The 14,351-nt window shown below is 41.7% G+C and overlaps 1 protein-coding gene across 6 annotated transcripts in view; it reads right to left on the minus strand.

Annotated features, from left to right (window-relative positions):
* GULP1 (GULP PTB domain containing engulfment adaptor 1) overlaps positions 1–14,351 on the minus strand; it is a 779,810-nt gene that overhangs the window by 164,198 nt on the left and 601,261 nt on the right. For 5 of the 6 annotated variants that reach the window (XM_040357181.1, XM_040357183.1, XM_040357180.1 and 2 more), the window contains one exon: positions 12,096–12,233. The exons of the other annotated variant lie outside the window; for it this stretch is intronic. In XM_040357181.1, the coding sequence (XP_040213115.1) occupies positions 12,096–12,233 (138 nt within the window). The remainder of the gene's footprint in view (positions 1–12,095; positions 12,234–14,351) is intronic. 6 annotated transcript variants of the gene reach the window in all.

Here is a 14,351-nt window from a genome sequence, read left to right on the forward strand (position 1 = left end):
AGACCTGAAGGGCCTTATATGGAATTTGGGGGGACCCCCACGCATTTTTTTTTAAATTGGTTCGGGGTTGCCCTTAATCTTCTTACTAGACCCAAAGGGCCTGGTAATGGACTAAGGGGGGAACCCATGCCATTTTTTTTTCAATTACTTTTATCAGTATTGCCAGGACCCGACAATTCATTATAGCTGCGAGTAGTTTTAAATGACTTTTGTTCCTTTAGAAATGTCATTTTGTGCAGAGACTGTGATAAACACGGGAAACATGCGCTACTTTACAAGCATACTATAGACACCCCCAGTTACGTAATTTTAAGGAATATTTCACTTTTATTGACCCAGGTGCCCAAACACTTTTTATGACAATAACGTGCATATTAACCTTTAGAATTAACACTTTTCATTTCTCCCATAGACTTTTAAAGGGTTTTCCGCGGCTTTCGAATTTGCCGCGATCAACACAAATTGTTCGCTATTCGGTGAACGTGCGAACAGCCAATGTTCGAGTCAAACTCATGTTCGACCCGAACATAAAGCTCATCCCTAGTCCTCAGTTATTTTCCAAATATTTTAAATATAAACTTTAGTTAAGTATATAAAGAAACTGCCCAGTGTCAGGACAGTGCACCAGTGCTTGAATATACAAAAAAATAGAAAACACTCTGCAGTATGTGTCTTTTTTTAACATATATGTATATCCTACCAACAGCAGTATTGTGGTCTGCAACTTCTGCCGGTAGTATCCAAAAAAAAGGTGGAAATGAGGATCTGGAAACAGGTTTTCAATAGTTGAATGAAATCATCTATTGGGCCTGACAGCCATGTTTGGTAGTTCCCCATAAAACAGGGGGCCCTTTAGAAAAAAAAAAGAAGGACCCTTACTAAATTAAACTTAAATATTACTAACTCAAAAAAATAAAATAAAAATGAAACCTAAAACCCTAAACAACAACAGGTGGAGGATGCAAAAGTGACTCCCTAGTCTCCAATCTGTTAGCCAATTTCTCTATTCACTCACAATGGAACCACAATAATCGCTCACAGGTACCAGTCCGCCCCCCCCCCCCCCCCTGGATAATACCGAACTGTTAATACAAAAGAATAAAAAGCCTCCAAAAATCCCAAGATATTTTACTTTCAAGATAAAGGCCTTTGTCAGGGAAAAAGAAAATAAGAATCAAGAATAAGAACATATTCCCATGTATCAGCTAATTACCAGCATTATAAAACCAAATATAATATACCCGTGTTAGGAGGTACTGGAGGTGGGTTAGGCACAATCAATCTCCAAGATTATATAGGCATCTAATACCTATCGCACAAGGGGCGTTCAAGTCAAATCAGGACTTTTAATTTCACACATATAAAAGGGGATGCTAGCATGGTGGTAGTACATGCAGTAGTAAGTGCCAAGTGCCAAGTGTGTCATATTACTGATAGGCGGCGCACATGTTCTGGGCCATTCCAGAGACCGTTAATCAAGATGGCAGACAACAATGGGGTAGATTCAAAGAGCAATTGCGTCTGCATAACCATAGTTATGCAGCGCAATTGCTTACTTGCCCCGCCGTATCGAATGCTCCTGATTCAGGAACCTCGATACGCCGACTGCAGCCTAAGAAATGACTGGCATAAGGCTCCTTATGCCGTAATATCTTAGGCTTCATTCTTACGCAGGCCGCTAGGTGGCGTTCCCGTTGTGGTCAGCGTATAGTATGCAAATTGCATACTAACGCCGATTCACAACCCTACGTGAGCCCTGTGTACGCAGTTTACGTCGTTTGTGTACGTCGGTTTTTGCGTAAGGCTGCCCCTGCTATTTGAAATTTACGTTGTTTGCGTAAGTGAATCGTGAATGGCGCTGGACGCCATTCACATTCACTTTGAAGCAAATGACGTCCTTGCGACGTCATTTACCGCAATGCACGTCGGGAAAGTTTCCCGACGGAGCATGCGCACTACGCTCGGCACGGGAACGCGCCTAATTGAAATGATCCACGCCCCCTACGGGATCATTTAAATTGCGCGCGCTTACGCCGGGCATTTTGCCGGAGCGCCCACACAATTTACGGAGCTACTGCTCCGTGAATCAAGGGTAGCGCAGGTAATTTGCGGAGGCGCAGCGGCAAAACGGTGCGCTGCGCCTCCGTAAAAACTGAGCAAATCTACCTGAATCTACCCCAATGTTATTGTGTGCATGAAACAGCGTGTGGTGATGAAGTTTCTTGTGAATGAAGGTGAATGATAATTTAAAAAGTATTCCCCTTCTGGATACAAAAATGGTTACCAGAATGTAACTGGTAATCATCTGAAGAGTGTAATACATTAGAAAACTATCTGAGGGAGCGGCATCTGCATGATCATAAACATTTTGATATACCCTCAGCAACTCCTCAGACCTTCTGATTGGTCAGAACATTTCTATCACCCCCCCCCCCCCCCCTCAAGCACCAGAAAAGACTAGCTGCATCAGCAGTCTGGAGCTCTCCTTTACCATCAAATGAAGAACATCAGCCATGATCCTTTTTTTATGACCGCCAATAGCCTAATCTATTTCATGCCCAGCGACTAAACTTTGCAGGAATCCAAAGAACCCAGCACATTGTTCAGGTGTTCATTCACCTTTACCTAAAACGTTATTTGTAGGTAAAGGGTGCATGTAGATAAAAACAAACTGTGCAACTTTGTCAAAAGTTAAATAATGCCCTTGCTATAGGTGTAGGCCATTTACATACCTCCCAAAGCCTGGCTGAAAAACTCTCAAAGATGGCAACACCCTGTCCTGCCCTGTTGCTAAGATGTTTCCAAGATACTCCCAGTCAATTAAAACCCCCCTTTCATGTGCGCTCTCTTTCCCCTTTTGCAGTACCTTTAGCAATTGGCCACACATGTGAGGAGGGTTGTCACTCACTGCAGGGTATTACAATATGACCTTGAAAAATAGCTCTATCATAATGTACTGTATATCTATGCATATGAAGTACAGAAAACTTGTATAAGTAAGTCAGCTGCAAATACCATTGGAGATGTGAAAACAACAAGCAAGCAAATATAAAGCCCCAACATAAGGAAATAGGGGACATGTTTTCCCCTCACTCTTGCTTGCAAATGTGCCTCATATTTTTATTTTAGGGATCCTTTATGAACTAAAGTAGGGATAGCTGTTCAGGCATCTCCGATAGGTCCCGAGTATGATTTTTCCTAAGCCGCACATGCTAGCGTCGGTTTTGCAGGGTACATGTCATATTGGAATTGAAATGTGAAAGGAATAAGCTGGCGTGTAAAGAAAGAGCGGTTACTGATGTGATTATGAAAGTGTCAGACTTGCATATACAATAAAAATGGAAACAAATAGAAAAAAATTGGTTGGAGATCAATACTCACTATTTTTTAACACCATACTGGGTATGCAATATACCCGTATGGTGTCCCAAAATTTGCAAACTCGCCAATGGTAGGTGTTGTCTCGGTAACTGGTTAATATACAGGAAAAAGAGTTACAGGGGAAAGATTCCCACTGTGAAGAGACACAAGTGGACCATGCTGCCTAATATGGGATAAATTGTATTAGAAAAATTATTTAATACAAAAAAGGTGGCCAAGATCAGGTACCCACCACCAACACCAGGATAATGTTAAAATGAGACAGCTGCATCACGCTCTGACCATGCATACACACACTTGTAACAGGGCTAATGTAAAAAAATGTAGGTAATATTGATGGACCAGACTCCTGATCTCAATATCATAAACCATACATAACAAAACAAAAGTCCATCCTATCAAAATAGGTTTGATTGGAAACTTCCTTTGGTCTCCAAAGGAAAACCCCTGTTAGAGGTGATAAGTTAAGTCAGGTAGCTTGTCCCACAGCGACAGCTGTAGTTGATTTTGTAGGAGGACAAAGCTGTCAGTGTGTAAAGGTGATTAGAATCTGCAGTTAGTATTCAATCTAAAGGCATAAATATTCAGTTTTCACGGATGGAATAGGATGTATTGTTGTTATCTAACTGTTGGAGCACCAATAGCTCAGTGACACTGTTTGTAAAACTGGTAAAAAATGGCTGTGAAATATGTGGCATGAAGCAAAATAAAAGGGGCAGTTTATAGGACCTATGATCCGCTCACCCGACCATTTTTGGAGCGATATAGTGACACTCCTGTGTTCTCTATCTCCGGTCCGGGGGGCGGTGGGTACCGTCCTGTATGCTTTGTTTATTTAAGCGGGGTCTGTAGGGCTCTGGTGGACAGCTTACTGTAAACACTGTATAAGTGTCAGGTCCTCTGGGCCACCGTCCGCTTGATTCTCAGCCACGATATTCACCGCCAGCTTCAAACAGTCAACTGTGCATGTACAAGCTTGATGTGGTGTGCATGATGTGGTGCGTCATCCATGACGCATGGAGCATCTCTGTCGTGATGCCAAGTCCGACATTTTTCACTAGGAACTGTTTTTTTCAAGAATAGGAGGAAACTGACTAGTGTTTCTATTTATATTGCAGTTAGTACCTCCCACTTTCAATAAGGGGTTGCTATTCACAAGAATCACCACTAGATGTCATCTCCCATAGAGAGCATCATACTTAATCTTTCTCTTCCTTCATCCAGCTACTCAAAGGCACTTAGATATGGGCATACATTTGTAAACAGAAATCGATAATTTTTTTAACAAAAATTAAAGTTTAAAAATAGAGAACAAGTTGACTGTGCAGAAGGAAAAAAGGGGAGGAAAGCAGAGCCAAAAAATGGAAACAACTCCATGTTGGAAAGAGCCGAAAGTACATCAAGACTCACAAAACATCCCTTTGGAGAAAATAATTTAGGTTAGGTTAGTGGGATGAAGGGGGACGGCAGCTTAGAGATTTTACAGCATTTATTGAAGCTGTGCAGAGTAGAGCTGGTAAGAGGGTAGTCCATTATGTACTTGGGAATACACAAGAAGTATCCATGGAATATCCAGAATATCCAGATCCATTGGGGAGAATGTCTTTTCTAATCTCACCCAGTCTTTCAAGTTTATGTGGAGTCTCCAGTCTACTCTGGTCAATTGGCAGGCCCGAACATACATATGGGAAGCCAATGTCACCTTCAGATTTTGGTTAAATAGGTTGAGCCCAGCTTATTTGGGGAGGAATGCATTTACAAACAAAGGCCCAGATTCAAGAAGCAATTGCGCCTGTGTAACCATAGGTTACACAGCGCAATTGCTTACTTGCTCCGGCGTTACGAATGCTCCTGATTCAGGAACATCGTAACGCCGACTGCAGCCTAAAATCTGTGTGGCATATGGCTCTTATGCCACGCATATCTTAGGCTGCATTCTTGCGATGGCCGCTAGGGGGCGCTCCCATTGTGCTCAGTGTATAGTATGCAAATTGCATACTAACACCGATTCACAATATTGCGCGAGCCCTGCGTACGCAATTTACGTCGTTTCCGTACGGCGTGTTTAGCTCGGCGCGGGAGCGCGCCTAATTTAAATGATTCCCGCCCCCTACGGGATCATTTACATTAGGCGCCCTTACGCAGGGCAAGTTTACACAGCGCACACGCAATTTACGGAGCTGCTGCTCCGTGAATCGCGGGTAGCGCAGTAAATTTGCGGGGGCGCAGGGCAAAAACGTTGCCCTGCGCCTCCGCAAGAAAGGGGCAAATCTACCTGAATCCAGGCCAAAGGTTATACACACAGACGTATAGGTCATAAAAAAAGATGGAGGCAACTGAATAGGGATGGTCTGTAGTTTATACAGAAATCTTGGGAGAACCGCCATCTTCAAAATAAACACTCACCCGAAACACAAGAATTTAGTTATATTCCAAAGTTAGAAGCCACATCTCACCCTATTGTAACTTAGGTAAAGTTTTCTGAAATATAATTCAGGGAGACTAGAGAGAAATTGTCACCCCAAGTACCTGATGGTATCTGGTGGCACTATATAAATCCTGTATAATAATAATAATAATCAGATTTCCAGCAAAATGCGAAGCTCTCTCAACATTAGTTAACTACTTCAGCGGAAGAGAGATGTTCAATGTTATTATTTTTTATTTTATTATAATAAAAGAGTTTGAATGTGTTCTAGATCCTGAATTAGATTGGGAGGTTTGGTGTGGTTCTGTCAGGCATAAAAGGACATCATCAGTGAATATCGCCACTTTATTTTCCCTGGTCCCAACAGGAATTCCACAAACATATTGGGTTGGCACAAAGCCAACATAGAAAGGGTTCAAGAGTCAGTATGTATGCATCCATGTCTATTCCTGTTACTGATGTGGAAGGCATGCAATAGGTGACAATTTACTTGAACTCTCGCATTAGTTATCTAATGTAATTACACATATTATGTCTTATGCCTTGTACACACGACCGGTTTTCCCGTCGGATAAAAAAACGATGGTTTTCCCGACGGAATTCCTCTCAAGCCTGCCTTGCATACACATGGTCACACAAAAGTCCGGTGAACTTCTGACTGCCAAAAACGCGGTGGCATAAAAGACTATGACGAGCCGACAAAATTAAAGCGGTTGTAAACCTGTAAAGGAAAAGCCATAATGAGCTAGTATGCACCGCATACTAGCTCATTAAGAAATACTTACCTTAAAACGACGTGTAGGGAACTTACCTGGTCCACGCCGAGTGAGATATCATCTTGCCTGGCGTGTGTTCCGGGTATCGCCGATCCAGCGCTGTGATTGGCTGGAGCGGCGATGTCAACACTCCCGCGCATGCGCTTGGGAGTCTTTAAACCGGCAAGAGCTACCAGCTGCCCTTAAGCCGAGGATCCCCGCTGCGCATGCGCCGCTGCAATCAGCGGCGCATTGCGGGGGGAATATCTCCTAAACCGTACAGGTTTAGGAGATATTCTTTATACCTACAGGTAAGCCTTATTATAGGCTTACCCAGGGATTTTTTTCAGGGGGAACTTGGGGGAACTCAGTTCCATCACCTCTGGCTCAGACCCTTTGGTGCCCGCTCAGTCTGGTCTGGTTTCTGTGTTTACAAGTGACAGCTCTGCACTCTGTGTGTAACCCCCCTGAACTCTGCACTCTGTATGTAATGCAATCCTGGTATTTAATGCCCCTTTAAGACCCTTGTACTGTTTGTGAAATTTGAATGGGGTCGTGGTTGAGTTCCTGCACCTATTTTTTGAGAAAAAAAGCTCTGGGCTTACCTTTAGATAAAAGTTAAAAAAATAAGTTTACAACCACTTTAAGCTCTATGCTTCCAAGCATGTGTCAAATTGTTTTTGAGCATGCACGTTTTTTTTCCAGTCGGAAAGGCATACAGACGAAAAGTTTTCCCACTAGGATTTTTCCTGACGGGAAAAAAGAGATCACGCTCTCTTTTTTTTTCTAGCAGTTTTACCGTTGGCAAAACTGCGATGGAGCATACACACGGAATTCCCGGCCAAAAGCTCTCATTGCAGTTTTTTAAATAGGAAAAACGGTTGGGTGTACAGGGCATAAGGCCTTTCAGCACTGCCAACATGTAATTCCATGCCGTCCTATTATAAAGCCTTCTTGGCATCAATAGACAGGAATAATCCCTGTTGGCGATTGGAGGTCAGCCAATGATAAAGGCTGAGGGCCTTAATGGTATTGTCCCTTGCATCCACCCCAGGATGAAGCTTACCTAGTCTACGGAGATTCAAGAATTCAAGAAGGCGAATAAACGGTTGCCCAATATTTTTGCAAAAATATTTAAACTAATACGTTTAAGAGTGAAATAGGTCTGCAGTTAGAAACCTTGGCAGAGTTCCATTCTTTTGGTATGATATAGTAATACTGTATGTGCCTCCAGCAAGAAACGTCAGCAGAAATTGTGGAGCTAGAAGATCAGTCAAGCATTTATAATTTTGCACCAATAGACTATCGGGTCCTTGACTCTTTTCAGGTATCATCTGTTTCAGTACTAAGTGAAATTCCTAAATAGAAATAGGGGCTTCCAAGTTTTTAGCAGGTTATGGGAATTGAATAGTAAGATGGGAGTTGGGGTATATTGATTTAGGAACTCCTGAATCAAGTCCACCCTGTGTGGAAATGCAGATGTGAATGTATCTAAAACATTTAATTATTTAGCTGGCTGTAGTAGGAAGCACAATGCCGCTCTATAGCTTTGATTGCAGAGAAAAGTATGTCCTTGTATATGATGAATAATTGCACAAGCTTTGTGGTTCTGAAGTGCCCTTGCAAAGAATCTGACACTTTTTTCCCATGTCCCATAAATAGATAGTATTAGGGAGGGCAAAAGCCATGTTATAACACAGAGATCCCTCACTAGACTGGGTGCAAAAAACTGTGAAGGTGATATCTTTGCTAGCTGACAGGCCCATTTTGTATTATAAAATATTTCGACCTGCAAAAGGGAGCAAACAAAACACAACATAACATAACAAAAAATGGCACAATCCTATCCTCCACTGGAAAATCCATGATCCTAAGTAGGGATGAGCCGAACACCCCCAGGTTCGATTCGCAGCAGAACATGCGAACAGGCAAAACATTTGTTCTAATAAAGCAAACACCATTAAAGTCTATGGGACACGAGCGTGAAAAATCAAAAGAGCTCATTTTAAAGGTTAATATGCAAGTTAAAACATGTTTGGGGACCTGGGTCCTGCCCCAGGGGACATGTATAAATGCAAAAAAAAAGTTTTAAATATGGAAGTTTTTTAGGGAGCAGTGATTTTAATAATGCTTAAAGTGAAACAATAAAAGTGAAATATTCCTTTAAATTTTGTACCTGGGGGGTTTCTATAGTATGCCTGTAAAGTGGTAGGGGATTTGGTACATCACTGGAATTGTTTTTTCCTTTTTATTAAAGGACTTGTCCCAAGCTGCGTGTGTGTGTGTTTTTTTACCATTTTTTTTTTACCTTTTTGGGTGAAATGGTAGAGGTACAATGTACCCCGTTACCAATTCACATAGGGGGGCCGGGATCTGGGGGTCCCCTTTGTTAAAGGGGGCTTCCAGATTCCGATCTGTATTGCCGGGACCCGACTATTTTTTCTTTAGAAATTTCATTTTGTGCAGGGACTGTTTCTAAACACGGGAAAAGTGTGCCACTTTACAGGAATACCATAGACACCCCCCAGGTACAAAATTTAAAGGAATATTTCACTTTTATTGTTTCACCTTAAGCATTATTAAAATCACTGCTCCTGAAAAAAACTTCAGTTTTTAAAACTTTTTTTTTATTATTGATAAATGTCCCCTGGGGCAGGACCCGGGTCCCTAAACACTTTTTATGACAATAACTTGCATATTAACCTTTAGGCTTCATTTCCATGGACATTTTTACAGCCACTTTTTTTAGCCCTTTTTACAGCTTAAAAACGCCTGGTTTTTTTTAGCTGGAGCTTAAAAACGCTGTGGTAGCATTTTTGCACATTTTTTGAGCGTTTTTGAGCATTTTTGAACATCATGGAGAGCTGTTTCTAAGCTGCAAAAAACGCTCAGAAAAGTGGCTGTAAAAACGTCCATGGAAATGAAGCCTTAAAATTAGCAATTTTGATTTCTCCCATAGACTTTTAAAGGGTGTTCCGCGGCTTTCGAATTTGCTGTGAACACCCCAAATTGTTTGCTATTCGGCTTACGTTTGACTGAAACATCGGGCTCATCCCTAATCCTTTAAGGTAATCAAACATGACCCAGAAACGACAAAGTGCTAAAAGAGGTACATGTCATATACTACCAATGTCCTTACATACAGGGGTGACTTGGCCAGGGGTGAAGACAGTTCCAATTTAACATTTAATAAATTGACTGTTCCGATGTATTCTTTACACTTTAAGAGTTGCTTTCTATCTGATAAAGCAGCCATTTGTCCAATGCAATGCAATGAAGAAGTTTAATCAACACCTCAGTTATTACACCACAAGTGGGGATAATACTGTTGACTGTCCTTATCTTCAATCACTGTACCATGGTAATATATGTATTTGCATTATGCCAAGATATATTTTCTTGTGAACTGGCTAGAAGGCATTTCTAATGTTCACGCAAAAAGCTTTTTTATATATGTAATAATAACATTAAGCATTTTGTATCCACATTTGGGTTTAGTACCATGAAAATCCTATGTATTTTTTTTATTTTAAGTTTGTTTTTCTCCAGTATTTACTGTATGGCTCTCATTTTAAGTTTGTGATAAAAAAATGCCTGGTTACCTAACTTGCAGCCTATACAAAGTGTATATGCCGTGCATCAAGTATATACTATATTTCTGACTGTTGTCTCTGAAAAAATACAATGTCATTTTTATTGCTATTATTTTGTCTATCCTTCCTAAATTGTGGCCTGCTTAAGCTGCTTATTTAGTGTGAATTGAGTCTGTACAAAACATTTGCAGCCCAACCAAGTTGCCTACAGTATATACTCTCCAGCAACTGTAACATATGTGTGGCTATTATATCTTAAATGTTGCACTCATTTTTATTTCAGGATAACTGCCTTGTCTCTGGATTGTGGGGTTTTGTTTTAAAAAAAAAATTGTGATTGTGTGTAGTACTGTGAAAAAGAAGATCAGAAACAAAATAATGAAACTGTTTTGTCACTGGCCAAGTGTTACAAAGTTAGCAGGTTTAGTTTTATTCATGAGAGTAAATCTTCATATAGCTTTCAAATCTGGAATGTTTGCTTTTTCCATCATTTAATTTAGGTATATTACTGTTGCATAAAGAGTTGATTGTCACAGCCAAAACTACCTAAAAAATACATTTTTTCTAGTGAAATTAAATAGATTGGGGCGCTGCTGTAGTTAGGCCAAGCCAAGCCAAGCATGCTCCTATGTACAGTATTAGGATAAAAAGCCTTCTGTGTGCAACAGCCCACCTCAGCCCCCCTAATACTTACCTGAGCCCGATCTCAATCCAGCTATGCTGCAGGAGAGACTCAGATGTCCAGGACTCTCCCTCCTCATTGGCTGAGACAGCAGCAAAGTACCACTGGCTCCCGCTGCTTTTAAATTCAGTGAGCCAATGAGGAGAGAGAAGGGGAGGACTGGGCCATGGCTCTGTGCCTGAATGGACAAATGGAGCTGTGGCTCATCTCGGGTGCCTCCATAGGAAGCTGGGAGGGAGGGAGGGGCCTGGAGCGTCGAGGAGGGACCCCAGAAGAGGAGGATCTGGGCTGCTTTGTGCAAAAACAAGTATAACATGTTTGTTATTTTTACACCAAAAAATAAAATTTGACCTTAGTATCACTTCGGGGCTCCTCTTAGCAAAATCTTTTAAAAATGTAAATTGTAAAGAACAGCCAGTGATGCAGGAGCTGGCATACAACCAATTATATGTAACATTTTGCTATCCAGCAGATTCATTTGTTTCTGGAGTTCGTGTCCAAAATTACTCCTAAGGGAGTCTTCTCTTCTCATGCCCTTTGCTACACCCTCCCTGCAGTGCACATTATTTCTTTTAGCAGTATTATTTCTCATCCACTGTAGCCCCTCCTCTTCTCTTTTTACCATAGGTTCTTATAGTACAACACTTTGTGGTCAGAGGCAAATACAGAAAGAAATAAGAAAAGTTCCCTGACTGTTTCTATAATCTGGATGTTGCAATTAAGGGATCTAGACCGTTTTAGGTAAAAGGGAACATCCCTGGCAGGGCTTTTTTTTATCACTGAATAGCTTAAGTATCTTCATGCAATATTAATGGCATACATGTAACATTTTTGTTTTTATGGGCTATAACAATTTCAGGTATTTACAGCAAGTAAGAGTTCTCTTTGTTTAGTTTTAGATTTCCCAATTAGTCATGCAAATTCAAGCCACAATTTAGTTTTCTCCAAAGCTTCAATCCATTAGAATGCTTTATTTATAAGAAATATTCGGGTTGCTTGATTCCTTGTCTGACACAAAGAGCTAAGTGGAATAACAAAGGGCAGATCAGTCTTAATTTATAGCCACATAAAGCATAGCATGGGAAGAAATACAAATGAAACATCTTGATCTGTTTTCTCATGACAAGTTGGAGCCATTAATGAAGATAAACATCTGGAGATTTCATCTGATCCTAAGTCGTTATAGCAGTTTCTTGCCAAGCCAAACCCTTTTCATGTAGAACAAAAAAACACCCTAAAACATCTGGCATACTTACACATTTCTCACTATCGAACACATAGCACAAGTGCTTATTTGACTCCGAATCCTTGCATATATATGTAAAAATCCGCTTGTCTGTTTTATCATCGGCACAAAACGATATCCTGTGTAACTGGCAATTGTGCAGGACTTCCTATAAACAGAGAGAAATTGGCTGACTTGAACTTGATTATAATTCGTGTTGACAGGTTGTATTTATTACAGCAAAACTTTAAATGTCCAAAAGTGACTTCACAAAGAAATCAAGACGTGTATGCTGTTGAGTTTTCAGCAGCGTAGCAGCCAGAACTTACATTTTATAGTGTTTATAAAGCAGAATACTTAATTCATAGAAGAGCCCTTAGAAGAGAAATAGTGCATATGTCAGAGAAATAAGATTACAAGCTTCATCTAAGAAGCAACACATTTTAGGAAAGTTTCTTGCCTCAATAGTTTGTTTCTCAGGCATAAAACTTTTAAGTTTCAGACATGCAGGAAGTACGTTACATGAACCATCCAATGTTTCCACTACCTTTTTTCTATCTTCTGTCAAGATTAGACTAGTTTCTCATTATCCCTTTACATAAATTATCGAGACACATGTTGAGAATACTCTGAAAAAACTATTAAAAGCTGTCCTTATGTACATCCGTTGACACACACATAGCAGCTTGGCCCTGTCCCCACGTTCCCACTTTACAGGATTTAACTGAAACCTATGAGGAGAGAGATATAGACCAGCAGCGATGTGGATGGGTACAGCACTGGATCAAGTTAGGACTCAGATAAGTATAAAGGGAGATATGAGGACTATACAACTAGTTTTTTTACCCTAATGCAGGGAATGCATTAGGGTTAAAAATGTCTAGTCTTTAAAACCATTTTAAATCATGTGTGTTGTAACCTTCACTTTTTTACTGCCTTGCTCTTTAGGATTTTACATTACAGTATTGTTTTATATTTTACAGTAATTACCATACTTGCTTAAGGACTGCTGAAATAAATCAGTTACAAAAAACCCAAGTGTAGGCTGTGTTTTAAGTCTATGCTAATTGAAAGACTCTTTTAAAAGTTTGAGTTTGAAGAATAAAACCACAGGACATGTTGGGGAACACAGGCGTCCAACACTCCCAGAAATGTATGCAAACAAATATTATGGAGGCTACAGTGCTAAAATGGAAGGAAAGTAGGAGGCATTGGTTGCTGGTGAGGTAACTATAAAAGCTCTTTAATTGCAGTACGATTCATCTAAATCAGTGGCCTCACTAGAGTTGGTGTCACCTGGTGCAGAAAAACATGGTGTCACCCCCCTCCTCTCTATCCTGCCCAGCGCCTTGCAGGCAGTGCATGGTCACGAGGCGCACCCCCAAATGACCCCAGTAAATTAAAGTATAGGCTGGTATTGGGCTGGCTGGGGCATTATAGGGCAAGTTGGGGTAATATAGGTCAGGTTGCGGTGGTATAGTGCAGGTTGGGGTGATATAGGGCAGGCTGGGATGGCATAGGGCAGGTTGGGGTTGTATAGGGCAGGCTGGGGTGGTATAGGGCAGTTTGCAGAGGTATAGGGCAGGTTGGGGTGGTATATGGCAGGCTGGGTGTCATAGGGCAGGTTGGGGTTATATAGGGCAGGGTGTGGTGGCATAGAGCAGATTGGGGTGGTATAGAGAATTTTGCGGTGACATAGGGCAGGTTGTGGTGGCATTTTGCAGGCTGGTGTGGTATAGGGCAGGCTGGGGTGGTATAGGGCAGTTTGCGGTGGTATAGGGCAGGCTGGGGTGATATAGAGCAGGCTGGAGTGGCGTAGGGCAGGTTGCGTGGCATAGTGTAGGCTGGGATGCTATAGGGCAGGCTGTTGGTGGCATAGGGCAGTTTTTGGTGGTATAGGGCAGGCTGGGGTGGTATAGGGAAGGTTTCGGTGGTATAGGGCAGGCTGGGGTGGTATAGGGCAGGTTGTGGTGGCATATGGCAGGTTGGGGTGATATGGGGCAGCCTGGAGTAGCATAGGGCAGGTTTAGGTGGCATAGGGCAGGTTGCGGTGGCATAGTGCAGTCTGGGGTGGTATAGGGCAGTTTGTGGTGGTATAGGGCAGGCTGTTGTGGTATAGGGCAGGTTGCGGTGGTATAGGGAGGGCTGGGGTGGTATAGGGCAGGTTGCAGTGGCATAGGGCAGATTGGGTTGAAATAGGGCAGGTTGGAGTGGCATAGGGCAGGTTGCAGTGGCATAGGGCAGGCTGGGGTGGAATAGGGCAGGCTGGGGTGGCATAGTGCAGGTT

This window comes from Rana temporaria, chromosome 6 (assembly GCF_905171775.1).
Source record: "Rana temporaria chromosome 6, aRanTem1.1, whole genome shotgun sequence".
Lineage (NCBI taxonomy): Eukaryota > Metazoa > Chordata > Amphibia > Anura > Ranidae > Rana > Rana temporaria.